The 27,788-nt window shown below is 45.7% G+C and overlaps 1 protein-coding gene across 2 annotated transcripts; it reads right to left on the reverse strand.

Annotated features, from left to right (window-relative positions):
* Positions 1–741: 741 nt before the first annotated feature.
* midn (midnolin) lies at positions 742–27,693 on the reverse strand. 2 transcript variants are annotated; one of them, XR_003464013.1, is made up of 9 exons: positions 27,380–27,693; positions 24,758–24,986; positions 22,935–23,022; positions 22,732–22,794; positions 13,106–13,660; positions 11,628–11,751; positions 11,053–11,376; positions 3,912–4,496; positions 742–3,802 (listed from the first exon to the last, which is right to left on the reverse strand). XR_003464013.1 is itself a non-coding variant. In XM_019272391.2 (8 exons), exons 1-8 carry the CDS (start codon positions 27,453–27,455, stop codon positions 4,234–4,236), a joined length of 1,722 nt encoding a protein of 573 aa, XP_019127936.1. In that variant the 5' UTR covers positions 27,456–27,693; the 3' UTR covers positions 742–4,233. The 2 variants fall into 2 exon arrangements, 1 of the variants encoding a protein (XP_019127936.1); XM_019272391.2 differs by having other exon boundaries at positions 742–4,496.
* Positions 27,694–27,788: the final 95 nt, after the last annotated feature.

The following is a 27,788-nucleotide window of genomic DNA, read 5'->3' on the forward strand; positions in this document are numbered from 1 at the left end:
TCCAATCTGTCACTCCACTTCCATATTCTGTCTCATCTTGAGCCGGGATGCACTCACAGATGTGGAGAACATTTCTGTTGGCTCTCGCACTGAAGACAACCCCTCCTTTTTCAACCTCTTTCCACCCACACACACACACTTGATCCCTGGGTCTTTTCGGGAATATTTTGCAGGTTAACCAAGAGTCTTAACTGCTTGTTTGTTGGTTGAAAACAGCACATGGACTTTGGTATTCTTCACAGATGTGTTATGTTGGAAAAATATGATGAAAACATTTAATTGGATTTAACATAATCAGAATCATTTCTAAGAGTTAAAGTAGAAAAAGTTAATGACTTCATATTGAAGCTAGACACAAGGGGTCCACTCTGTACGCCCATGGTAATCCATTTATAGACCTTGTCCACCCCTCTGTCAGCTGAGATGGTTCAGTCCAATTATCAATTACATTAGCTTTTGATATAGTGTAAGGGAATATTTTATCAATGCAATTCCAAGCTTCTCTAGTTATTCATATGCCACTCATATCATGTAACCTTATGAAATAGATTCTCACATGAAATATTAGACAGAATAGCAGCTTTCACTCAATGTTATTGAATGGGTTTGTAATGAATACTCACGGAGACAACCTGACGTACTCATTTTGTTTTTTTATTTATTTATTACCTAAAAAAAGAAAATGTTCTATCACAAGTCACACTGAAATGTATTGCTTAAGAAAAAAAATATATTCATATATTTTTTCAATTTTTTTCCATTTTTTTTTTGGTCATTTTTTTTCATTTTTTTCCATTTTCGGAAACATGTTTCGTTTCCATTATATTCCACCAAAAACAAAAACGTTTTTTTTTTTTTTTCTCCGGACACGAGTATCAGCTGCTGCCATGTCCCGACAACCTTCTCCCCCGCTTTTTAAAAAAAAATGCACAAAGAAATACATAATTCACAGTTACCATTTTGGTTTCATAAATTAATACAGTCACACATGTGCTACACCGGTCTAGAGCTAGAACATTGTAAATTGTATTCTTGAATCCTGTTATTTTCAATAGTTGGCTACAAGAAAGAACAGGCAACTTAAATGACGTGATCAGAATTCCACCAACATACTGTTTTTTATCCTCTCTGTAATGCTTTTGTCATCTTTTTTGTTTTGTTTCATCTTTTTGAGTTTCACACAGAAGTGAGGCACACACAGAGTATAGTTCATACATATACAAAAGAAAAATTAAATAAAATTTGGGAGGGGCAGGGGATAAATTGTCCTTTTCAAAAAATTTGGATCCAAGGAAACAGAAGTGCATGTAGTCTGGAGTCCTCAGAGGACCTTTCTTATTCTGAATCAGGGTTGTTGTTTTTTTTCTTTTTTGCCATCTAAGTACTGTGGTGTAAACTTTGTCAGTTAACATAAGTTACACAGATTTGTAGCTTTTTGCAGCTTGTTGGTGGGTGAGTTAAAAAGGGATGTGAGGTTCGGACAACGGAGACCAACAAGCATGGCAACACAATGACGAAACGGGACAAAGACTGCGTTTGAGGAACAACACCAACTTTTGAATAGTATTTGATTCACTCAAACAAGCTTTACCCCTAAAATCTACGACTCTCATGGCTGCGAACACTTACAGTCCTGTGTATCAACCAGTGAAAACAAGCTTAAGTCTGACACTGACACAGCAAGGGCAACATTTTTAAGGCACAGAAGCCTTGACATAATAGAGACTCCACCAGCTAAAAGCACTAAACGACAGATGCCCAGTGTCTTCAGTGACAAAAATGGCGCCTTGATGACAACAAGTCCGACAACGATGCACACAGAAAGTTTAAAAACCAAAAAAGAAAAAAGAAGAAAAAAAAAAACATTCCCGCCCCCATTGTCCCCAAGTGTCTCATTTTTTTAGTGAAAGGTAAGGCCACTTAAAAAAAAGATGAGGTTCACCAAAAAGGTAATCTCTCACTGCAATCTCTGGGAGTGCAATTGTGGTAGGGTGGTCGATCGATCAGACAGACAGACAAAGAGACAGACCAGATGCTTCTCTCGGGGGTAGGTTTTGACGGACAGTACTGTAAGTCCGCTGGTTCCCTGCGAGAGTACCGTGTCCATGCGAGCCTCGGTTGGCGTTCAGGCTGGGGAGGAGGGGAGGTGGCTAAACAGTTCGTAGGCCGTCTGGGTCCTTGAGAGTCATGGGGGGTAAAACCAGTGTTCGGGGAGTAGAGAGAGAGAGAGAGTCAGTTGCTCTTTGCTCATCATCTTCATTGTCACACAACAGGAATGTTCAGTGCTGAGCAAGACGCGAGTCCACACTTCAACTTCATCTGTTTTGGTTTTGCGTCATAATACTTGAGCAGGACACTGTTGTTCTAACATTGAAAAATTAAAAATTACAAAAAAAAAAAACCTAACCAACAAAAGCAGCATTGATTATTTTTCTTCACAAATTCATGCATGTTGTTAACCTTCATTCCCACAGCACCAGTTTCTTTTTTTTTTTCTTCCATCAATAGAAAAAAGATCAGTGTAATTCACACTTCTGCATGCAAAGAAAAGTCACTTTTTCCCCTCTTGCTTTTTTTTTTTTTTTTTTTTCTCATCTGAATCGTCCCCGTGTGTAGCAGCGGAACTGTGAAAGGCCTAACCTGATATGTCAATGGATGTACTGGTGGAGGCACTAGATAATGATGCTGGATACAGATCCCACTTCTTCTCCCTCTTTGCCAATAAAAAAATAGAGTCATTATTATGAGGACTTGTAGTAAAAGGTACACATTAAATGGGCCTCAAACTGGGAACCAACTAAGAATTTGAACGTTTTATCCTGTTGTGATATAAAGTAGTGACCCATGCATTCACTGCAGATGATCTTCAGGATTTTGAGAAACTATGGGGGTTATTTTTGAGAAGACAACCTCGGACAAAAAAACAAACAAAAAAACATGGGATATTCTAAATCATTTTACACTAAAGTCAAACATACACACACCCTCATAAACCTTTGCCAGTTGTCACATTTATGTACACAAACTAATACAAACCCTCCACAAGTTCATTCAGGTCTGTAAGACATGAAGGTGGGCTGGATGAAATTTATCTTTCAGTATCATTTGTTGTGGCTAGACGACTATTATAATTCATGGATGAGCTAATGAATGATTGAATGGATGTACGTATTTGTTGGTAGTCAACGACTTGACTAAAGCCACAGAGGGCTGCTGTTTTTTGAAAACAGCAGATAGGAAGAGAAATAAAAAATAGATTTTTTTTTCATATACATTTTTAAGATTTTAAAATCCTCTAAAGCACTTTCTGTTAATATTAATTCATTTTTGTTTATTCATTAATCATTCCTATCGATACCCTATGTCACTGAGGTTGATATCAATACTTCCATATTCATTTTTTTTTTTTTACTCTATATCAGGCCCCACCTCCTCCTTCTTGCACACTTTGACCAGCTGTTATAAATCAAGAAAATGTGCAAATCAACAACTACTTTGAACTGTTATATGAAAACCTGAATGCTTTGTGAACAATGCTACATATTTTTTGTTTATAAAATATAATAATATGTTTCAAAATGGAAAAAAAAAAAAAAAAAAAAAAAAAAGTTTAACCACCCCGTAACAGGTAAAAACTAGACTCTGGTTGGTGAGTTTTGAGATCGATAAGAATGCCCGTTGGAATAATAATCCATAGTTCGGCAGTTCTGCCATTCTTGTGATTAGGAAACACTGAGGCCTCGGGTGTTCCTGTCCTGTTAATAAGTCCAGTGTGGATCTCTTCATTGCTGTCCAGAGTGCGCTTTTAAAAAAAAAAAACAAATCTTAGAAAACAAAATCTGAAAATACCACCACCACCACCCACTGAATTCTGCTATGCTCAAGTTCAGATACAGTCTCTGTAATCATACCGTAAAAAGTCTTGTACACTGTTGAGTCCGGTTGTTGCCTGTCCAAATCCAAGCATCAAAAAGAAAGTTCTGTTGCTATTGTTGCTGTTTTTTTCACAAGGTCAACTGTGAATGACAGAATGGGATTAAAGTCTGCAGGGAGCCTTTTTTTTTTTTTTTTCATGTGACAGACGCCAGTCACAAGGACAACCTTGAATTCCTCTTTGCACAGTTCTTTGTCACCTCCTGCCAATCCACTCCCTCAAAATATATCTCTAAGTAAATCCCAAGCAATGCTTTGCACGTCTTTGAATCCATCCCCCGGCGTGTGGATTCAGACGGTTCAGGCCATCACGAACTCAGACTTCAAGTCAGCCTTGACGTCGGGCTTCCACACTGAATCGTCAAAGTCCAGGTCCAGGGAGCCCTCGCTGGACATGCTGCTGTTGCTGTTGCTGCGTCCGGCCTTCCGGTTGGGCAGCCACTGATAGGGAGCACGCTGGTCCCGCCTGGCCTTCCTGCGCAGGCGCTTCTGCTGCATCAACAGCTGCAGGCGCTCCACCTTACAGCGAGTTGCACGGTTCTCGGTCTGACGAATACGGTCACCTGGACAAAGGGGAAGAAAAAGAAAAAAGAGGAAAGGTGGTCAGTCGGGTATTTACACAGAACAGAAGCTAGAAAAATCAGCATGGAGAAGAACGTCAATACATGTCTGTGTGCTTCTGTGTGTGTGTGTCTGAGACCTTCTTAGACCTGAATCTCCTTGAGAACAAACAGCAAGGCCAACAACATACCAACACAAGCCAGAGACGACACATTCTGATAGCAGCCTGTGATATCCGCACACATAACTGCAGATGACATGCCTCAGTGACTGGGTGTGCTACTAAGTGCATTTCTAGCTGTTGATGTGCCTATAGGAGAATACAGTCCCGAGGGAGAGGCCTTGCATCGCACTGTGAATGCTTTCCTACAGTGGCCGAGTCGAGCCTAATTCAATTTATGCGTATATTCAGGAGCTTGGAAGGAAAGGAAAGCAACCGCAATCTATTAGCCAGCTCCATTAGTATCTGTCTGGGAATTAAATAATTAAATAATGGGCTAGAATGTCAATAAACCGAAGCACAGCGGCCATCTCTGCCTCTGCTGCACACCAAAACACAAAACACACACACACGCGGAGACACTCAAATCCGCATTCGGGTACATCATGTATTCACACAAAAACACATACACAACGTGTAGAGTCAGGCACGTATATATATACACACACTCGCGGGGTGCGTGCACGTACACACACACACACACACACACACACACACACACTCAGAAACAGCAGCAACAGCCGCAGTAGCTTTTAACGTGGATCGATGGCAAATTAAAAAGACCTATTGATTAAACCTTAGCTCTAGTGCAGCCATCCATCTCGGGCCCAGGACAACGCTATTGGCTTTCAATAGAAAATGCAAGCGAATGGAAATTGTAAGCGGAGAGAGAGACAGGGAGAGATTGGGTTTTTTTCTGCTTTTTTTTTTTTTTTCTTTATTATGGCTGTAGCTTCCCACTCTCAGCTCATTGACCCACCCTGGCTCCCCCTCCTCTTCCCTCACCCCCACCTCCCCCCTTTTTACCCCACACACACACACATATACACAGAGGGCACCCCCTCCTCTTCTTCCTCCTCCAGCTCTTGCCCCATCTCTCCCCAGAGACAGCTAGGTGGGGCAGTGTGAAGAAGAAGGGGAAGCAGGAGGCGAGAGGAGAGGAGAGGAGAAGGGGGGGCGGTGGCGGTGGCGATGTGGGTTAAGGAATTCCTCCCCCAGGGGCGAGGGGGTGGGGGGGGATAGGAAAGAGAGGGGAGAAAAAAAAAGGACGGAGGAAGAGGGTGGAGGGTAAAGGATCAGCCGTAGGTGGCAGTTTTCCCAATCGATTGTGCCCTCCTTTGCTCTTCCCCCCCATCGGAATGAAATCCGGACTCTGTGTGGGCTTAATTTACCTTTTTCCCTCATTTGCTTATCGGATCGAGCAGTGCAGATTCCCCCCCTCCTCCCCCCTTTTTTTTACAGCTATAAATATTCACCACAGTCTGGCAGTGCATACTAAAGAACTAAACTGCCGTGGAGCAGCCTCAATGCTGCTTTTTGAGAGGGCAGAAAGGATGTGAACAGTGGCTCCGGAGTTAACAGAGAAGAATACTTTTTTTCACACAGCACTCAACGTTATGTGTGCGCATCCAGATGCTGTGTGAGGGCAGCATGTCATCTCTAGAGAACAGGGGGGTATGCCAAAGGGGGGGTTTCTCCTACATTAGAGCCATTGTTCCACTGCCTCTGCTCCATGTGACACTCATATACGCTGCCGCAAGGCTTTGTTCCCCCTCCAGTCCTCCCTCTTCCCCTTATTCCCTCACTAGCCAACAGTGAAACCGCCCCTCGGCTGTGTCGAAATATGGCTGTACACAATGAAACGGCACGAAGCCAACACATGCCTACTTACAAAATCTGTTTGTCTGCTATGATTTCTCAGTGTCTCGGTTTTAAATTCTTTATTTATTTTTTCCAAGGTAGTCCACTAAATGATGATCTTTTTTCTACATTAAGAAGACTCAACAATATATAACACAGTTTTAAAGAGCAGTTGTGGTGGTGCTGTGGGTCTTGGCCTTTGGCTTGGCAAGGGCTTTGAAAATGTGCTTGGAGCTACCCCAAACTTGTGTGTATGTGTGTGTGTGTGTGTGTGTGTGTGTGGCAATTCATCAGCGTCACTACCGGAGCCCTGGGCGGCTGGGCCGGACACAGCTGGCCGCAAGGATCTCCAGACTATGTTTATGACAGTAGGGCTATTATTAGGGTTGGCTAAGAAGGACAGACTATACACACACACACACACACACACACACACACACACAAATACACACAGGCTGGCCTAGAGCCTGGATGCAGAGACTGGGGTTTGACGTGAGCACAATAACCTTGGAGGACCCAGAGAGAGAGGTGGGCAAGAGACGTATGGAATGAACGAGAGAGAGAGAGAGAGAGAGCGTGTTCATATACAACCCTGCGTGACACAGAAAAGACGGATGAAGCACCAACAGCTCTTTTCTTAGAAAGATATCAAAGAGGAGACGGGTCAAGGGCGCAGAGAGAAAGTTAACGCTCGACTCATTTTCCTCCCCTCGTTTTTTAACCACTCCCATGCCTGCCAATCAAACCAAAACTCAATCCCGAGCAGCACATTTTTCCATCCCCAAAACCCTCCTCTCTCTCTCTCTCTGTCTCAAGACTTTGACACAGGCCCTGTAAATACACGGAGCACTGCGGAGAGAGCCAGAGAAAAACAGACGGAGGGGAGAGAGAAAGAAGGGGTGATCTATGAATAATCGATGCGTCAGTCAGTTTTCCTTGCCTTTCAGCCCAGCCCAGCAACACGGCGAGGACTGAGATAGGGAGCACGCGGGGAGGGTGGGAGGAGTGGGTGGGTGGACGAGGAGGAGGAGGAGGAAGAGGAGGAGGAGGAGGAGGAAGAGGATGGAGGTAGAGAAAAAGGGGAGGAGGGCTGCAGTGTGCAGGACGCACAGGGAGATTAAAGGAGCTTCTCCTTTTATTGATTGTATAAAGATTGGCCTTCATTTGCAGTTGTCTTAGTGCTGTTGTTTGTTTGTTTGCCTTGATAAGTCTTGTGATCTTGCAGAGAGAACATTGTGTTTGCTCAGCACCCAGGGAACCAGGGGGAAGAGGGAGGGGTGGACGGAGAGAAAGAAAGAGAAGAAGGAGAGGAAAGAAAATCACATTGCAGCAAAGTCAGCCTCGGTTTCCTCTAGTATTATTATTTCTCCATTCCATGGGTTAATATTAAATTAATACCCCGGAGTACTATCTTCACGTGACGGTGGCTACGAGTTCAAATGAACTGCTGAACGTGAAGCAGGTGGCGGTTATTGGAAGTCAAAAATTCACGGGTAGAAGATCGATAAATCGGAGCAAACGCTCCGTTCATATCTCTCTGACCTATCAAAGTCAAGCATTTAAGAGCCATTAGCTCAATGTCAACAGGTAAACATCTCTATGAGAAAGCACTCTGGAGCACAGGTCAGCCATAAATCTGGGAAGACTTTCCTAGAAAAGAAAAAAAACTGACCAACCGATCGGTCGCAAACAGAAGCGGCCAATCAGATCGGAGCTAATATGAGCTTTTTGACAGCCAGAGAAAGGGCACTGACAGCCCTGCAGGGACACGAGCTCTTCAATGACTTTTAGACTTCATTTGCATTCTCTCTCTCTCTCTCTCTCTCTCTGTCTTTCTCTCTCCTTGTCGACAATGAAAGGGCACCTGATGTGCTTGGCTGGCTTTGCTAGATAGCTCTGCGTCGTGCAGACTGCGTGGCTGGGTTACCGGTACACGTGTGTCGCACCAAAACCTCCCCCACGTGTATGCCGTGTAAAGCCTACCAGTGGATAATGTGTGGCACCCCGACCAAAAAGGTCAGGGCTTAAATACAGGACTCTTATGGGGTTAAGGGCGAAGGATCTCTCTCTCTCTCTCCCGCCTCCCTCTTTTGGGTTTCCCAGTCCCAGCCAACACGAAGCTAACATGACCTGACAAATCGAAAAGGGGGACTGGAGGGGGGAGTGAAGGGATGCGGAAAGGCACACAAGAAGAGGAAGGGGGTGCTGGAGAAGCTTTTTCAGAGTTAACTTTGCCCCTGTTTTTGCCCCTCTCTGTGGGTCTGTGTTGAACTAAGGCAGCTGCAGTGAGAGTGGGACTAAAAGGCAGGCCCTATAATCCCATAGCCCTCCCCTCCTTTGCCCCACAATGGCTCAGCCTGGTGCCCTGTATGCAGCCCCTGTCCCTGGCCCTTGCACAATAGGTTTGGCCGGGCAGGGGGCTGAAGAGCTGGATGGGCGGGGGGGTGCCGGGGAGGTCCACCCTACTCAGTGAAGGAATTTAGTTAACAATCAGCCTGCCAGGCCAACCCAAAGCCCTCCTGTTCAAACCCAACACAAGTCTTGGGCTGACATATCCCCACACTCAGCAATACTGCACAGCAAAGCCTTGGAACCAAGCTAGAAGCCCGAATCGTTAACCGGGCATTTGCGGTCGAGTGTGTGCGCATGTGTGTATGTTCAAGCTTCTTATTTACGCTTGTCTTCTCCCCCTCGTACATGAACTTGCAGTGGAAAGGGTAAAGGCTCTCCGGAGACAGCCAGGCTATGTGACATTTTCGAGAGGCTGCTTCAACCTAGAGTGTGACTGCACAAACACATTCTGGCAGATGGGAAGTGCAGGTTATTCCTGTAGCTGAATGAAGGCAGGTTTCTGTGAAGCAGTGTTAAGCTGCGGTGTTAAGTCCAGTAAGTCTTCCATCAGGTGTCGGCTGATAAGACTACCCGGGAGCGCTTACTCATCAGATTCCTCAGGACACCGTGTGGAACGGGGTACAAGTAAGAACGCAGCCTGTCTATTGTCTCAGTGAACTGTACTGAGTCGGAATCGGTTACCAATTCACATCACTTTCTGGAAGTGTACACTGTGAGCAGGAAGTTGGACGGCGACAGGAAAGTCGGAAAAGGACATTAGACAGGCTATTCTTTCACCCATTCTTTTTTTTCACTTCGCCTTTGGTTTATCAGTGGGCAGTTGGTAGACTGATGGACAGGATATAAACACCCGTATGATGAATGGAGGCTTAGTGTTGTGGTTTTAACAACCCCCCTCTTCCGCATCCTACTCCACCTCCTCCTCCTCCTCTCACTGCCCTCTATTTCACAAAGCAAATTCTTTTCAGAGCTGCTTTTTGGAATAAATCTATCTATTTAAAGGCCAAACGAACACAGACAATGTATTGATGCACAACGCAGGCATGGAAATGGGAGGGAGGAAGAGGCAAAGAAAGATGGATTTTACAGACATTGGCTGTTTTTTTGGACAGCAAATGGGGAGAAACGGTCGGCGTGGGCTGTCGAGTGCAGACGAGGGGAGAGAGATGACAATGGTGGGAGAAGAGGGGAAGGGCGGGGAGGGGGTATGGCAGGGAAGGAAAGGTCTTCCCTGAGTTAGGAAAATAAGCCTGTGTTATTCCAACACTTGTAAGGGTACCCAGGGTGATGCAAAGGAATACTGGACATTCCCGGTCATTCTGTATTCAACTGCTCAAACTCAAACAAATGTATGCTATTGCTTTTTCAGACAAAAGAAAAACATTAAACATTAATCACTGTTCTCCAGGACCCTCCCTACAAGACTATTCAACTAAATTTACCAGCAGCTCACCAAAGACTAGCTCGATTTCCTCCACGAGAGATAAGGAGGCAGCGGAGGACAATGCTGTTTCTCTCAGCACAGCCAGTCTAACCTTACAACACTGACTGAATGTTATCTATTCTGGACATCTGTCTGACACTCAACATCCTGTGTCTCTGCACGGAAAAGGAGGTTTTAAAACACTCAACCCCAGTCCCGAAACGGTATCATCTAAACTCCAGCACCTGCCCCAGCCCATACATGCCCCAGCTGCAGTTCTTCTTTAAGAGGGAGGTTAAACCACCCAAAGCCTAATCTAATCTAAACATAGCCCAGCCCAGGCTTGAAGGGGTAAACCTATCTCCTTGGTGCACAAAAACAAAGCCAACTCTGCTGCCTGACAAGTGAAGCCTGACTGAACAGGTCTGTAGAAGCTTGTATTGCATTACTAAGGAGACCCCTCCCCTCCTCCTCCTCCCATCGCTTCCTCTTCTCCTCTGCCACAAAACCCAGGAGACGCACATGCACGACTGTTTTTTGTTCTTTAATCTGACTTTCCTGCTCTTGCTTTGTCTGTATTTTAAAGATGAAAATGTCTGCTTGAACAAGGCTGACGCAAAGTCACTGTTAGTTAACCAAGCTGTGCAGCGAGAACAGAAACAGAAAAGACAAAAATAAGAATACATTTTTTGCAGGGTTGCAATGTATGAGCAGAGCTTGCAAAAATCACACACACACACACATGCACACACACACACACACACACACACACACACAAACACACACCCCTGCAAAGCTGTGACAACTCCCAGGAACATCTGCCTCGATGGATGCACAATAACTTAATGTGTGTGCGTGTGTTTTTGTTTGTGTTCTTGACATGCTTACATGAGTAGAGGGAATGCGGTGTATAGTCACTCACCAGGGGGTTTGCACATGCGGATCTGGCTCTGGCACTGCACCAGCGGATGAAGAGTCGGCGGAGGGTTGCTGGGGCTGCTGGCGGGCACAGAGGTAGCTTTGGCAGATAGGCCCGTCATGCCGGCAACTGGGGGCGAAGGAGGCGGTGAGGGAGATGGGGAGGTGGGTGAACCACACTGGGTCTGGTAGCGAAGCTGGGTAAGGGAGGGGGGCATGCCCTGGTAGTGGCGTGTGGCACTCAGGAGATCGTTGAGGATCTGCAGGATGGTACCAATATCTCGTCTGGGACGCCCATTGCTGTCCTGGCAGTTCGGGTGCAAAGTGCCTGAGGAAGATTAAAAAAAGATGCATGGTGAGTTTTCAATAAAAAGAAGAAAAGCAGTTAAGGTCATTCATACGCACACATGCCCACAACAGACCCCGAGACCAGACAGAGGAGCCTGTGTTTAATTTTCTGCATGTTTTTTCTGAAGTATGCAAATTCTCATAAAAGAGGCTTTCAGCTGGATCTCACTGTGTGCATGTGTATTGCTCGGAGCAGCAATAAATTCTAATGGCGGCTCAGTGTCCTCTCACCTGAAAAGGTCCCTGAGAAGACTCCGGGAGCGTGGTTGACAAAGCTCTCAATGATGGCGCCCGGTTTACGGGAGCGTGTTGAGGGACTGGTGCCACTGTTGGGGCTGTTGGTGCTGCAGTTAGCCTGGAAAAATAAAATAAAAATAAGCATAAAGTGAGGCTCTGTGGCGTGGAAAAACCGTGTGAAAACATAGCTGTACACAATCTGTATGCAGCAAAGTTTACATCCCATACTGTGTTAACGTACACATGAAATGACACTCTACGAGCTATGAAATGTCGAAGGCATGCTCTGACCTATACCCCTCGTATACACAGTATAGAATGTGAGCTCTCCTGGGTTCTGTAAGTGACTTTTACTTTAAGGTGTTGTAAATACTATTTGCACTGTGTAAGTAACTATGCAGTGAAGGCTGGTGGTTATTAGAAACTCAAGAAAGCTGGAAACCTGAGCTTTCTGTCATACTATAGCCCCAAAATACCCAGGATATCTTGTTACCTCAAGCCTGAGAAAGACCAAACTTGGCAACCCTACTACTTCACCTTCACCTTAACTTGGATCACTCAACTGACATCTGAAAGTGAAATCAAAACCATGGCAAAGGTCTCTCTGTGTTTGTGTGCAAGTCTGTGTTTGTGTGTTACGCGTGTGAAAGCCTGATGAGGAATAGCTATTTCCGTTTTCTCACTACTAAACTGGCCTGTCTTTCTGTTTTTCTTGTTGCCATCTCTCCCACATAGTCCGCTGACATCTGGTTCTTATTCACTTTCCATAGGCTGGAGCTCGGGGAGGTAGAGAAAGTATAAACAGCAAATTTGGTCGGTGGAGACACGTAAGCGTGTTTGTGCATGTGTGTGCAGCTGTTCTTAGAGGTATCCAAAATTAAATGAACAGTTTTAAAGGTTAATGGTAAATGGCTGACAACGCTGAGGTTAGTGATCAGTCTTCACGTGACAAACCACTTCCAATTCATTAAATCTGCCTCCCTTTGAATCGTTTCCTCTCCAGCTCTTTATCTTCTCCCCCCTTTTTTCCCCCCGTTCATCTCAGTGGGCAGGATGAGGTCATATGGATGCCATGCCTCTCCTTGTTTATGTGTGTGTTGGCCTGTTTGTATGAATTCAGGAAAGCAGGCTGCACTCCAGTGATGACTAAGTGCACTGTGGTTTGGAAGCGCACACATACACATCACATGCGAACCATCTCCAGACCTGAGTAAACCACGGGTTCGCCCTCATGCTGCTGGGATATCCCGCTAATCTAATCAATTTAATTAAGGTTGATTTAGTTGTGCATGGCACTCGGGTCAAACAGTCATAACCCATCACCGCCGATGTTCATTCATGAGAAGGCTAAGTGCCTTTGATGACATTGGTTATGTAAAACTAGAGCTATTTTTTCTACCACTTTATTCATAGCACTTTATATTACCGCAAGATAATAGTTTAGATACACAAACAATATTTTTGAAGCTTACCTCAGGGCAGAGGACCGGGGCTACAGGGCTGGCCTGGCCGACGTCATGGCTGGGTTGGCCTGAGGAAGGCTGGTGGTAGTGGTGGTGGTGATGATGGTGATGGGCTGGAGTGCGGAAAAGACCTCCAGGGATGTGGGACGGGCGAGGGGAGTGGGGTGGAGGAGGAGGAGTAGGGGGGCTACAGTGAGCGGGGGAGGGCGACTGGTGGTACATGGGAGGGAGCGGCTGGTGGTGTGTGGAGGGCAGGGGGAAGGAAGGGGAGCCCGGGGAAGAGGGGGAAGAAGGGACCAGGTGAGGCTGGGACAAGTGAGGGCTGGGGTGACTGTGTGGATGATGGGGGTGGTGGTGGGAGTGTGGGTGAGGGTGGGGAACACGGGGTTGCCCCGTGGGCTGTCCCATTGCAGTCTCTGCGTTGCCCCGGGTGATGAGGTGCCTGTGCTGGAGCTGGGGACCGCCAGACTGCTGCGCCGCCAACTGGAGCTGGACAAACATCATGTGGTCACCGACGCGCAGTGCCAGGGTGAGGGGGGATCGGCCGGACAGGAAGTCACTGACCTGCAGGTAGACAAAAGAATTAAATTGATGAATTTTTACAAAATAAACAATTTAATGAGATTATTTATTGATGTTTGGAGACTCCATCAAGATTCCGCAAAAGTGCCTCACAAAGAGGAAAAGCTCCTCCGTGCATATTGACTTCCTCCTTTGTAAATGAACAGTCTGCACCATGGATGGCAGTTAAAATGCACACAACAGTGCTTTGAGCTCCCCCCTCTCATAGACACACAGACACACCACATTAGCCCATCATGCAATCAATCACTATTCTGTAACACTGGCCTATTTACATCTGCTGGGGAGCGGGTGGATGAGGAGACCTATTGGAAAACACACACAAATAGAGCCCACTCTCGCATGCCTCCCACTGCCCCACAGTCCGTTCTTAGTCAGCAGTGTCATTCAGCTCAGAGACAGAGGCCACCCTTCTGTCTGGCCCGGGGCCTGAAAAATCAGTCCCACGTCCAGGAAATACACCCCGCCTGCCTCTCAAACACAGAATGACCGATTGTCCGCGGGTCTGCGGCGGATCTGGAAAGGCTGCCCATTTTTGGAGCTCTGGCAACAGCTAACAAGAGCCAAGTGTGGAGGCCTTTACTGACCCACCCGTGGCCCGGATGGACACACACAAATACACACTGGATAGTGGTGTTGTCACGACTTGGCTGGAGGATTCACACTAAACAACAAAAGTTCTCTTGTCCCTGTCCTGCATGCCTGTGGCTCCGTTGCTGTGTATTGCCACTAACTGCTCAAGACTGTGCATGTGTGTAGTTGTGTGTGTGTGTGTGTGTCGTTCGGGGGTCAAAAAGCTTCTTTGGGTCTTGAAGACTCAGCAGTAATGACATCTCAGGTTCTCCCCAAATAGAAGCAAACAGAAACAAACAGCACTGGCAAATACGAAGTGACGCTTCTGTCCAAAAAGGTTTCAACAACCCCTACAGTCTGTGTGCTTTCGGTCCCCAGAGACAGGCGAAGGGAGGGGGGGGAAACAGGAAGACAGAAGCAGCACCGATAAACTACACGAGGGGAGGGGAGAGCACAAAGAGGACAGGAGATGGAGAGAGAATAATGACAAAGCAGAGAAAACAAGTAATAGAAACATACATACAAAGACAGCGAAAGAGAGCAGAGGCCTCATTCCCCAGACCCCACAGCCTTTGGAGTGTGCTTGTGAGATGTTGGCCTGTAGTTAACCCTGTGAATCACCAGGCACTGCCCTCCATCACTTCTCTCCCTTTTCTTCTGCTTATTTATTTCTCTATATCGACCGCTGCCTCTGTTACCAGGGTGACCTTTGCACATTGGTATTGACACGGTGTGGAAAAGAGGATGGAGGGAGAAGAGAGGCAGGTGAAAGGACGAGGGGGTTGGGATGATCTGATGGCTGCATTTCAACATGTAAATAATCAACCGCTCAAAAGCAGCACAAATCAGCATGAAGGATGCTGCAGGGTAAACAGAAACTCAGCCTTTTTTTTTTTTTCGGTGTGTAAACTCAGCCACTAATGCTTGTTGATAGTCAAGTCCACACCCACCATGATTACCCCGTTGTGGTAAGACAATAAACTCAGCAGGGTGGGGTGTGAAGTGAGAAGGCGAACAGGGCAGGGTGCTACCTGAGAGGGCCCCGGGAAACTCCATATACAAAAGGTCATCTGATCGACAAGATGTGTGTGTGTGTGTGTGTGTGTCTGTTTGAGACCTCAGGGGGAGGCAGATTCCAAAAAAGTGGGTGGGGTGAGGGGGGACAAAAGAAAAAAAGCTGGGGGAGGTGGTGCTGACTGTGTCTGTGACTGACAGCTGTCAAGAGAATGAGTCGGCAGTTTGCCAGCCCACGACACACACACGCATACAAAGTCAGAGGCCCCCGAGGGAGACCATCAACCTAGTGTTTAGTTAAAGGGAGGGAGGAAGATGGGGAAAACACCCCCGAGAGAAGTGAGTATCTGTTTGTCTATGGTACTGTTCAGACCTCTCCCATATCCACACATATCCAGACTGTGTCAACATCGAGTTGAGACAGGTTACAGTTCACACCTGGCAGCAGAATCTGTCTCGCGTGAGATCGTATTTCACTTCCCTGCTCACGTTTGATTTGATCTGCTTTTGTGCAACTGCTGCATAAACGTCTGCATTTGTGCTCGGTCATATAGCTATACAAGAGTCCATTTTGAGAGCAGCCATAGACGCGTTTATATGCTTTTTTTTTTGTACTGTGAAGGAATCATCCGGGATGCCATTTAATGTCACAGCTGAACGGGGCCTTTTTGCTTTATCGCGCACATGCGAGAGAAAGTGAGAGAGAAACGCAGACGGAGAGTGACAGCAGGAGAAACAGAGAGGAGGCTTGATTACCCTTATAATGACTAGTGTGGATTATTCAAAACAACCGAGATGAAATTCATGTACTCCTACTGAGCTCCCCGATACCACATGGCAGGCATCAAATTAGCCTGCGAGAGAGGCGAGCTTTCTTATGGCTGGTCTGTAGTGGTTTGTTATGAGAGACGCAAGGCGAGGGGAGTGGAGGGCCCCACTTTTGTTGTGTTAAGGCAGACAGAGAGAGAAAAACCAGCCATTCATTGTTCTCTTTCTGATGCAGCAGGAGTGGTATGCAAAGCGAAGAGGAGCTCATGCCTGAAGGACAAGGTGTGTTTGCTGAAAACAACACGCGCACACACACTGCACAAAAAAAAAAAAAAAAAAAAAAAAATCGCATTGGGCAACAACGTCCTGACAGGGTTTATTTAGTGGCATACAGGTGTTGATAAAGAGCTGTTCCATTTAATATCAGCGCTCTGGTTAACAACTGACCCCCAGAGCCAAGCGCCATCAACCATTTTGTTTTAGTTGTCAGGGTCCAGGAGGTGGTATTTTGTTTAGGAGGAGGCTCTGGTTGCTATGCATTGAGGAGGAGGGGGGGGTGTGTGTGATAAGAGTATGATAAGGGGCAGCCACAGGAGGAGGGCTGGAGAAAAGATGGAGTAAAAAAAAAGGGGAAAGGCATGAGAGAAGGAGGGAGCGAGGATGGTGAAGGGGGATGGGGATGCGGGCGATGGGGGTAGGGTGTCAGAGTGGTGGTGGTGGGTGATGAAATATTCAGTGTGAGTGTGCCTCTGGCTCCTTCCCTCTTTTTTTTTTTTTTTTTTTTTTTCCCTTTCGACATCTCTGGCTGACAGTTTTATTTATTGGGGTCCCTGTGGTTCAAGGAACTCATTTGCAGTCGTTCTTCCTTTGCACACTAAGCGAACTAAGGGAGGGAGATAAGGAGCGAGGGAGGGAGAGAGAGAGAGAGAGGCTGAGAGGGAGAGGGGAGGGAAAGATAGAGAGTGCTGGCAGCACTGAGCTGACATTCATGAACAACTGAGCAGCTTTGTGCCAGAGAAAAGAGGATAGAGGATTGGAAGGCGGGACGGGAGGGTGGAGAGAGGGAAGCCTTGAGAGGAGGAAGCCTTCTCCTCCAGCCGTTCCGTTTTCCATCGCAGCGGCTCACCTGTCGAAGCGTTAGGTGAAAGGTACGGTTCAAAAACCTGCTTATTAACCCGCCTATCGACCTAGATATTTTGATCGCACCAGGACACTATTGATAGTCTCTGTGCAGACACACATTGGCTAAAGATGCAATAACAGGCTCTCAAAAGAGAAAAGGGGAAGAAAAAAAAAATCAATGACTTGCATCATGCCCCAAAACCTAAAAGCAGCCAAGGGTTGGAGGACGGGTGTGGGGGGATCTTCAAAGGCCCCATTAGAAAGATAGGCGTCTGTAATACCGCCTGATAAGAAACTGAAGAGAGAGAGAGCAAGAGAGGACCAGCTGGCCATCACTGAATTTGATCGGCTGAGTGAAAAGAGAGATCAGAATGGCAAAGTTCAGGATGATCGGGTTCCAGCTAAAGCCACTCCTCACACTCCAACTGTGCCAACAACTGGTCAGCTAGATTGAGCCGATTCACGTGCACGTACGAGCCTGTCGAGCCGCAGCCCTCGTGCATCATCTCCAACTGTTGCTTAACACTCCTCCTCGCACTTCACTCGGGGGCCTTTTATACCTGCTGATTAATACAGTTCAATCGGGATCCTGTACTGGTGAGAGCGTGGCTTAACGATAAGCTGTTTCTGTACCCAGCAAGACAAATCTGTGGATACTTTTAAGAACGTCCTCTGCGAGCAGAGTGGCGGTAAGCGATGGCTGCAGTAGAAGGTGCGAAGAACGTTTCTTCAGTATGTTTTTTGCGTGATCTAGCGGATCGACCTGGATGTTTTGACCCCTGCCTCTCTGTTTCACCACTAGAATATGCCTAATTGACTTCATTAGACTTGGTGGTGGCTATCAGACGTGACATTCCTGGCCTCCGTCCTCCCACACAGTAGCCCCACTAGTCACGATGCCTGCTACTTGAATCACAAAAGCTCAGTGTCACCAGGGAATGGCAAACAATGTCGGTCACGACTCAGATATGGAGAAATAAGACTCCCCTGGCCGCTGAATGAGGGAACACACAAAGACACAGGCATTAAAAATGGATGTTGGCACACGCGCACACACACACACACACATGCGAGCAGATGCATATATACAATAGGACAATGAATTCCCTGCAAAATCTCTCTCTCCCTTGATTGCCCCACAGCACACCTTGATTCCCTCCACCCATCCCGGCAACCCCCCCCCCCATCCCACTGCGCATTTAAGCATCACAAAGGGGATTACACAGGTGCAAAAAATACTGCGTGATCAGCTTATTAATGCCATTTTCAAGGCCAAAAATACTGCGTGATCAGCTTATTAATGCCATTTTCAAGGCCAGGATTTACATGAGCGGGGACTGAATGGGCCTTTAGATCGGCATTGTCTTTCATTCCATACACAATTTGATTCAGACATCCAGCAACAAATTAATTTCTGTAGCTTTCATTTAGGTAACAAAAAAGCAAATTACCATTCCTAAAGACTAAAGGCTCCCTCTCTTATAGAGCATGCATATAAAAAGCCTTCATTTCAATGGCAGTGGGAAGGACAGAGGGAGCTGCATGCTATGAAAAGAGGGAGGATCTTCTCATATTGACCAACAAACTGACTCATTTTTCAATTCCTTGCACTCCCGAATCCTCAATACAATTACTCTCCAATGATTTCCAGTAGTGTCAATCCTGCTGATTAACTAGCATCTAGATAAGGGGGTGTACGAGGCGCAGGACTGAAAAAAGAAAACATATTGACCATGCGCATTGAGCTGTTTTACACATAGTCGTGTACGGACACACAGGCATGCACAAGTTGATCATTGCTAGTGTCCTATTTAGGTATGATTTCCTTACTTTCATTAGGTTCTCTCCTGCATTTCATCATCTGTGATTCACCCAAGCATATGTAATTACCCTCCCCATTACCTCAAACCTACTTGCACACACACAGATCAACTTGACATGTTCCAGAATGACTTGTGCAAAGCAAAGCTCTCCCTTATTCTTTTCTCCTCCACCTGTCTGGCCCAACGTGGCACCCCCTGAGGGAGTCGGAGCGGAAATGAGGTGAGGGTGACCCAGAGGTGACTCCCCACAGATTGTTAGATCCTACGAGTTTTGCATCTGTCCGCTCGCTAGACACAATGACAAAACTGTGCCATATCGTTCCTGGAGGAAGAGGAGGAGGAGGGGAGTGGGTGAGGACGGGAGGTGCTTGTCGGCGGGAAGCAGAGAAAAGTAGAGCAGATACGTAACAGCGTATTCCGCTGGGACATGTGGAATGGCAACACACAGCCTCCTCCCAGAGCAATCTGTGTTAGTGTTCAAGACAAAATTTGTCAATCTGCAGCCTGCTGAGCCTCGCTCCAGCTGGGCCGTGCATTGATTTTGAAACCAGTATGCACCACTGTAGCTGCACTCTATTGGGTATTGCTGATGTCTATGGATGTATGGAGGATGAAAGGGGGTCGTGGGGGAGAGCCAAACTTAAAGAGTGACCCTCAATCATTGTTGTGTGTTCGAGGGGCTTGTCAGCTGGGCAGGTTTGGTGCTCATGCTTTAAGACAGGAACAAAGAGGTGGCTGCATGGGGGAAGGGCAATGGGGGGATGGTAAGGGTGATGCCTGCCTGCCTGCCTGGTTGGCTTTTATACTAACATCAATGTGCATCAATGAGCAAATAGTCCCTGTGTGCTAAGAGGGACATATAAGCCTTCTCTTTTTGTCAAATACCAAGATCAATAGATGGAGAGCTGATGTCACTGTTTTCATACTCCAAGAAATACTGAATATTGCTTTCATTTCCCTTTCACTGCCCGTCTTGTAAGTATACATTCATTTTACTACTAGGATCAGACATTTTCTCATTCTCTGAGCAGGATCAGAAATCCTCTTAAATATATCCTTTCAATTCTAGTTTGTGTGTGTGCGTGTGTGTGTGCTTGTGCATGACTGCATATATAAGCTGTACACACAACCTCTATTTAGCAGACAGAATGAGGAGAGAGTAGCGCAGGCGAATGTATTTTGATGGGCTGTCAGGAGGCAGTGGCTTAATACAGCTTAGATGTCATGCAAAAAAGTCCAGTGAGATGCCAGAGGAGGAATTAGGGTAGCCAGGATTGTCCTTGCTGAAGAAGCCAGCCATCACGGTCAAAGTGAGGCAGCGAGCTGGACTTGCAAACCACAGCACATTTAAATTATAGGGCCCTGGGAGAGCTGTTAAGCAGAAACACGAGAGGGGAGAAGAAGGAAAAGAGGGGAGACGGAGCGAAGGAAAAAGAAAACCCATTTCGATAATTGCCGGGGCTCCATTTCCATAAAACATTTTCTATCTAACTTGCTCCACAAAAGTCTGAAGCAGCCCTGGAAGCTGTCATGTTCTGCTCGGTTGACTGGCTGGGCCCGGCTAGTTGGTGCTAACTGTGAACTCCCCCAGAATCCTGATAAAGGAGAAGCCATAAGGTGATCCGCTCCATCCGGTCTACCATGAATACACACGCTTCCTGGAAAAAACACTCAATCTGGAAATGAAACCTCCCATGACCAAAATACAGGTGGGCGGAGGGGTTATAAGAGGTCCAGGGGTTCATACCCGCTTCTTCCACAGCTATCACGGCTAACATCCACCCCACATCTCCCCAAGGCTATTTTTGGGTGTATGGGCATATCAGTTATCATGTCAGACACTTTTAAGAGCTAAGTGCATTGATTGATTTTTGATAGCCCTAGAGTTAGGGTGGGTGGGGGGTGGAGGAAATGAGGGAAAGCTTTTGTGTTCCTATTTTCTAATCTTACTCAGATCCTTAATCTCTCTGCAATCTATATCATTCCATTCCGCTTCATGAATTATAAAGTGGAATCAATTTCTCTGGATAAAAACACACTAAAGCAGCTTTATGCCTCTTTTTTTTTTTTTAACCTTTTACCCTGCTATCATTCTCACCATCCCCCCCTTCTAACCCCACTGCAGGATCATAACTCCGTCACAATAAACAAGAATGCGGCAGTAATTTACTGAAAGCAATTCTTCAGAAAACACGGCCTGACTCATAACGAGTCTAAAAGTAATAGAAACACAGGAAGGAGAGTGAGAAATCTGCTCTTCTGGCTTTCGCTGTCGAATTATCATCTGCCTCTGGTGAAAATGACAGTCATTCAAGGCTGCCCGGCGAGGGCGTACCACATGATGGGCAAGGCTCGCTTCCAGCCCACTACCACTCTGACATACACACACACACACACACACACACACACACACACACACACACACACACATCCAGTAACAGACGCGCACACGTTCACTTACACACACCTACACACATGCAGTCATCTGCTGTCAGTGCTACGAGACGCATGCTGAGTTCACACGCGCGACGAGGCCAGGATTTCCACCATAAAATTATCAGCAGGGGAATGAAGCCGTACCAAACTACACTCCACTATCTCTGAACAGCCTACATCCTCTGATAAAAAAATAAAAAAATGACTCAGTGTACAGTATCGTTCTTTGGGCAAACTCGACAGGATGTAAACCGCTGCATGATTGACACACTTAACTTCTTACATCAGCGTCCAGTTTCACCATCTTGTACTGTTTTGACATCAGTCAGCAGCGCATCACTGATGCACTTGCGTACATCTCAGTGTTACCCAATTCTACAGAAGGAAGTTGATCTGAGTCAGTCAGTCAGCTGCAGAGTGTTTCATACGTCACACTGTTGTCTCTGTGCATTCAGCCTTATCGCCTCCCTGCTCTGCGGCCAGCGCGGAGAGCTCTTTGCCTTTTACGCTTTACTCTCAGTATTGATCATTTTGGTGAGTCATGCCACGGTGACTCAAAGCATACTGTATTTCAGCAGGCCTTACGCGGACATATTCACTGTAAGTACGGGGCGTAGGCCCCACTCCGGCTGTGTATGCATTCAAGGCTTCCAGGAACCCTATGCTAATACTGTGAGAAGGCCGCCATCTGATGATCCAGCACTCTATTTATGAGTGAGCGAGACTACACTCAATCTCCATGCAGCCACGGCACACTTCCTGGAAACTTGTCTGTGTGTGTGTGTGTGTGTGTGTGTGTGTTAGAGCATGAAATACAGAAGGAGTGGAGAGAGATCACAGATAAAAGGTAGAAAACGAAAGGTGGAATCGAGTGTTATGTGCTGGTCCTCTCAGTAGCTCACAAGGAAGCCTTTCTTGTGTGGCGTACACCCGGCTTCCTGCACTGACATGCAAGTGCATACACACATGCTCTATCACAGATGTTACTAGGATACAGGAGGGTGTTGCTGCTTATTATATCCTAACAGCTCACGCTGGACGCCTAGCTTGGCTTGGCTTGTTTAAGAGGCTGAGATTAGACAAGCAAAGAGGCTTGTGCTTGCGCAGCCTGCTCATCTCATCTCATCTCTTTCTCTCTGTATCTGTCATATCTGGGTGTTGCTCTGTACTTAACCAAAGCTCCAACCTTCCATAACCCCCATGCACAGATAGAAACATGCACACACACACACACACACACACACACAAAAGGCCCAAAGATCAGCTGAGGTTGCAAGATACTGAGGTAGATACATTTACAGAGAATCAGTCTCTTACCTGAGTTTCTGTTAAACTCTCCAACGCTTGCATTACGGACTGTTCTGGTCTTGATGCTTGAGACTGCACAGAAAGAAACAAAGGTATTAAAAAATGAAAACGGCGAAGAGAGCAAACATCGTGTTTATAATGCTAATATACAGTATCTGTTGTTTATATTCAGACTGCAAACTCAAAGAAAATTCAGAAAGGTCGAGACTCACCATTAATCCTGCTTCGACTGTTGGTACAAGTGTTAACTTGCTCCCATCCGAGATGCCTAGATCCTGGAGTTTGCCTGAACTTAGTCGCCTGCAGGGTTGGAGAGAACAAGATAATTAGACTGTGCTGACAGTATCTTCTTTCTTCAGGCACACAAACACCCTTCAGTCGGGGGGGGGCAGACAGACTTCAAAACTAGTTTGGAAAAGAGCCGTGGGTGAAAAGCTCCATGAAAGAGAAGTATTGATTAGGCTGTCATATTTCAATTTCAAGTATAGTGAAGCTTGACAACTGCTCGCAGTGGATATCTGGCACCACTGCCACTCGCCTAAGTGGAGGTAAGTATTTTCTTTTGGCATTTGGAGTTGTACAAATGAGAAGCAGAAACTCCGAGCTGAATTCAAAACCACAATAGTTAAAGGGGAAAGATAAACAGCATGACAAGCAGCTATTACTGACATTGAACAGTAGAAAATAATGGCAGCTGTCTGAAGAAACCATGTGATATGTAAACACATTTCCAGAACTTTAGTATTCGGTGTTTGATGCAGAGCAGCAGTGTCTGTTTCACCACAATGAGGGAATGGGCTTTTCTTGTGAGTCATGGTGCATTAAAAGCAGTCACAGACAAGCATCTGACTCCCCTGCCTCTTTTAGTTTAGTGAAGGATGTTTAGGACAGCCTGCTGTACAGGCATGACCCAAATCTCACCCCATGCAGCTGAACAAAGGCCCTCAGCACTGACTTGCTGTAGGTCTACAGTTTGAGGAACAGGAGGGGATTAAAAAAGGGAGGGAGGGGGTTCAGGTTTTAAAGGATGATGTGATTTATTGGGTGATTACAATGGGTGGGATGGGGGTGAGGGCCAGAAAAACAATGCTGACTGTTTGCATGTACTAAAAACCTCCCTTCTCGTTTTTGCATAACACCACCTGCACTATTGTTAGCTCATTGAACCTGTGTCTGATTCATTTGGGAGCCGCCTAATACTGTAGGCTGCGGCTGGTTTTAAATAATAAAAGGTTTTTTTTAACTATTTCCTCGCCCATGTGTGCTTCATGTGGTATTTTCTGAGCGTTGGAGAAATTGACCAGCCGATATCTCACACCAAGAAATCCACTGAAACCATTAAAGAGTTATTATACTTTCAAGGTTACTGGCTATTACCATGTACTACAGGAAATCACACTTACAACCTCATGCAATTGCAGGACACACACACCCACAGTGTATTATATGGTAGCATGTCAAAGATTAACAGTAAATATGCCTGTGCAGCAGCAGCAGAGTAAATAAATTACAGGCTACCAAGTCCGTGTGACTTTACTCATCAATGTTTAACATGTTTGATTCCCACAGCATTAGTAATTCAGTCAGGCTTCGGTATTTATAATGAAGGAGGCATGGATCAATGCAAGTCTGCAGATCGGCCCGTCAATACTGTTTCAGTGACCGGTGCGTCCCCTATGCGTAATTCCAATACCGTGCGTCCTGATGGTCAGTAGTTTCCTTGAATGTATTGACGACCAGAGCAGCCAAGGTTGTCTCTGAAGCTCCTGAGAGCTCAGCCACGCATAAATCCAAAATATAGATTAAAACATATCACTGCACTGCACCTAAACTCGATTTATTCACGGTTTTTTTTTAAAGTGCGGACTAGCCTAGACATTACGGCTCACGATGTTCAGTGTATAGTACAGATACAGGCTGTTTTTTTAGGACAAAAGCGCACATGATTGTTGGTACTATTCTTTTCAGTGTTTATAAAAGGCTTGGTAAACACAATCCAATCAGGATTTTTTATACATAAAAGAGGTTTACTCACGTTTCTTTGTGCAGCAGAGCGAGTCTCTCTTTTGGTACTTTGAGTTTCTGCGACAGCCTCCTCTTCAGTCCCTCCACGGTCTCCTCCAGGGGCAAGGAGAGCTCGAAGCGTGTGCCGGTGGTGGAGTGGATGTACAGATTCATGGAGGGCTCAGTCGGGACGGCCTCACAGGACGAAGCCCCGCGACTGGTGCAGCTCCGGGCGCTGGGATGCTGGTCCATCCGATAACCTGTAGTCAGAGAAGGAAGGGAGGGAGACGAGCAGAGCCGGCGATGAGGAGGGTTTGAGAGGAGGATGATCCGACGCTTCGGCTACCGTCCCGTATTCTGCTTGCAAATCAAAGGCAGCATTCAGAGAGCTTTCTCTCTCTCTCTCTCTCTTGTTCTCTCGGTGCCTCCTTTTTTTTCTCTCTCGCTTAGAATAAAACCCAGTCCGTCTTCTCTCCGGTCGATATCATGAGAATATTCCCCCAAAGGAAAGTCAACTACATAAGGCTCGCTTTTTTGTCTTTTGTTTGATCTGTGTCTCTTTGTTGCCCTTTACAGCAGTGCAAACAAAAGTCTCCCTAAATGCTACATAGATGGGCAAATGCCAGGCAGGAACGCAAGTATGTCAGCAGAAAATGCCATGGACGCGCATTTACGCAGACCTTTAAAACAAAAGCTTCGAGTTCTAATTAAAAAAAAAGAAAAGGAAAAAAAAGAATAGAAATTCCTCTCGGTGTTTTGTAAGCTTCTGAAAGCTTTAGATTAGAAAACACACACACGGTCCGTAAGCTGCAAAGCCTCATACGGCTCTCCGCTGCGCACTCATACCCACGGCAGCTCCAGTGAAAATATCGACAATGAACAGTGTCACAAAGTATCCCACTTCCACCATCGCCCACAGAGCCGAGGCAAAGCCCGACCAATCAGAGAAGAGCTCCTTCAGGACGCTGCTGATCTCAGCCAATAGGAGGAAGAGATCCACACCCACGTGGAGGGCAAGCGAGTTTAGGCCATTCATAATAAATTACAGCATAGAACAAAATATGAGCCCATACCACAGCAGCATAAAGCAAAGGTTCTTAAACTGAGGGTTCGTGGACCTTTTAGGGTTGTTTACTTTTGTTTGCTATCACTATTTATTTCTTTTTTTTATTATGATTAACATTAACTAACACAACTAGTGTTTTATTTTAGCTGAGGTTGGTTTCTCTACACACAAAGAGACGGTTTTAATCCGTGCCAGGTCACATCTCTAAATATAATGTGTGTTTTTGTGTTAAATGTGCAACAGGTTCAAAATAAAAACCAGCTAAAACTGCAAAAAAATAAATATCAGGAAGATCATCAGGCTAATTTTAGATGAGTGGGTTCAAATGATTCATAACAATTAATCAAAGTTTCAGAATCACTTTTTTTTCTGCATACAAGGAATCTGATTCCAGTTACACAGATATAAACATAGATACAGCTACAAACAAGGAGCTGGCCATGTAAACATAAGCATAATGTTGTCTTTTGAATGTTTGACTTTTGTGTTACAGACTATATAAAACCAGAGACAGTATCGGTGTTTTAATCAGGCTTCATCTCTAAGCCCAGTGATCAACAACACTATTTTAAAAAGGCCTGGTGTAAAGACCAGTGGTTTCATTCTCCACTGGTTAAATCTAAGTTATCAGATGGGCTGTAATGACATTAATAGTGCTGACGCCATCCTCTTTCCCCTGACCTCAGCAGCATGCAGAAACCATTAAAGGGATCGCGAATAGTATGCAAATGACACTTTGGATGGGGTGTATTCTCTTCAGGAAGAAGGATGCTGGTTTAATTCGCAAAAAAAAACGTACTGCACATGCGGATATGTAAAACTAAACGACATGTTACATATGAAGTAGGATTTGATGTATGCATGGAGCAGTGTGGCTTGCACAAGTTCATGTTGTCCTGAAGGTCTGAGGTGATCGAGTACATGTTTGATCACTGACAGAGAGAAGAAAGACTGATTGGGATTTTATTTATTATTATTTTTTAAATCACCATGCATGCATCTTCACTGCCACAGTGACTTCACCTCTACAACATCAAACAGGGGCTTTAACATAATAATAATAAAAGGAGATACTCGGTCACCACCCAGTGGCCAAGAAAGGGAAGCGTAACAACCAAAAACTTGCAAGTGATTCATAGTTTACTTGGATCTAACAATGGCAGGTCATTCAGTTCGGACGTTACAGCAAAGAAAAATAACTAATGTTTGCTAAAAACGTGCCTTTATACTCATATCACTGCTGTCACCTCTGTAGTGTCATTTAACAAGGTCGTTATCGTGCTCCTACACGTATAATAACCGCAACGACTTACTGTCAACTCCTAATTATAAATGACAGTAACAGTGGCATTCTCCTGTCGTCGATACAGGCTTTATTAAGTTCATCATGTCCGCTGAATTTACATGTTAGGTGGCTCATCCAATCACTACACAACATGCTTTTATCGACCGGCGATTGACTACTTGTCTGCAATCAATTTCTAACCCACCAAACGCCAACATAATATAGTCAAACTTGTCCGAGGCGTCACAGCTAACATGTTTTTTCCTAAATTTAGATTTGATATTAAAGTTTGAGCTACTTACCAATTATTGTGGCGAAAACTGTAAAGCTTCGCGCGGAGGTCTGTTGTGTTCCAGTCTGTTCCCCCAGCTTTGGCATGTAAAATAGACCCAGGTAGAGATAAATAAATCCAAACACTTCAATATCCACAAGGTTTCTTCTTCTTTTTCTTTTTTTTTGTCTCTCTGTGAATTCTCCAAGCAAGCCCGTGCGTGTCCAGCAGCGCGCGACGTTACGCACAAAGACCTCGAGACTCCTCTGACCAATAAGGAGCTGCAGCTCTGTCCCGAGATGTGATGTTAGCACACCGGCGTCTTTCTTGGTAATGAGAGCGCACACGGGAAGGTGAGACACCTCTTTAACACACTCTTCTCGGATATGGGTGGAGAGCAGCGTTCTTGTTATGTCAGCATGTGATTTTAAGGTGGCCTT

The sequence above is a fragment of the Larimichthys crocea genome, chromosome XVII (genome assembly GCF_000972845.2).
Source record: "Larimichthys crocea isolate SSNF chromosome XVII, L_crocea_2.0, whole genome shotgun sequence".
NCBI lineage: Eukaryota > Metazoa > Chordata > Actinopteri > Sciaenidae > Larimichthys > Larimichthys crocea.

Excerpts from the sequence above, each read along its gene's own strand:
- midn (XM_019272391.2), bottom strand. The coding sequence starts at position 27,455 with ATGCCAAAGCTGGGGGAACAGACTGGAACACAACAGACCTCCGCGCGA. Across the intron at positions 22,795-22,934 it reads CAGTCGAAGCAGGATTAATG|TCTCAAGCATCAAGACCAGA; the intron begins GTGAGTCTCGAC and ends CTTTCTGTGCAG. Across the intron at positions 11,377-11,627 it reads CTTCTCAGGGACCTTTTCAG|GCACTTTGCACCCGAACTGC; the intron begins GTGAGAGGACAC and ends AATCTTCCTCAG.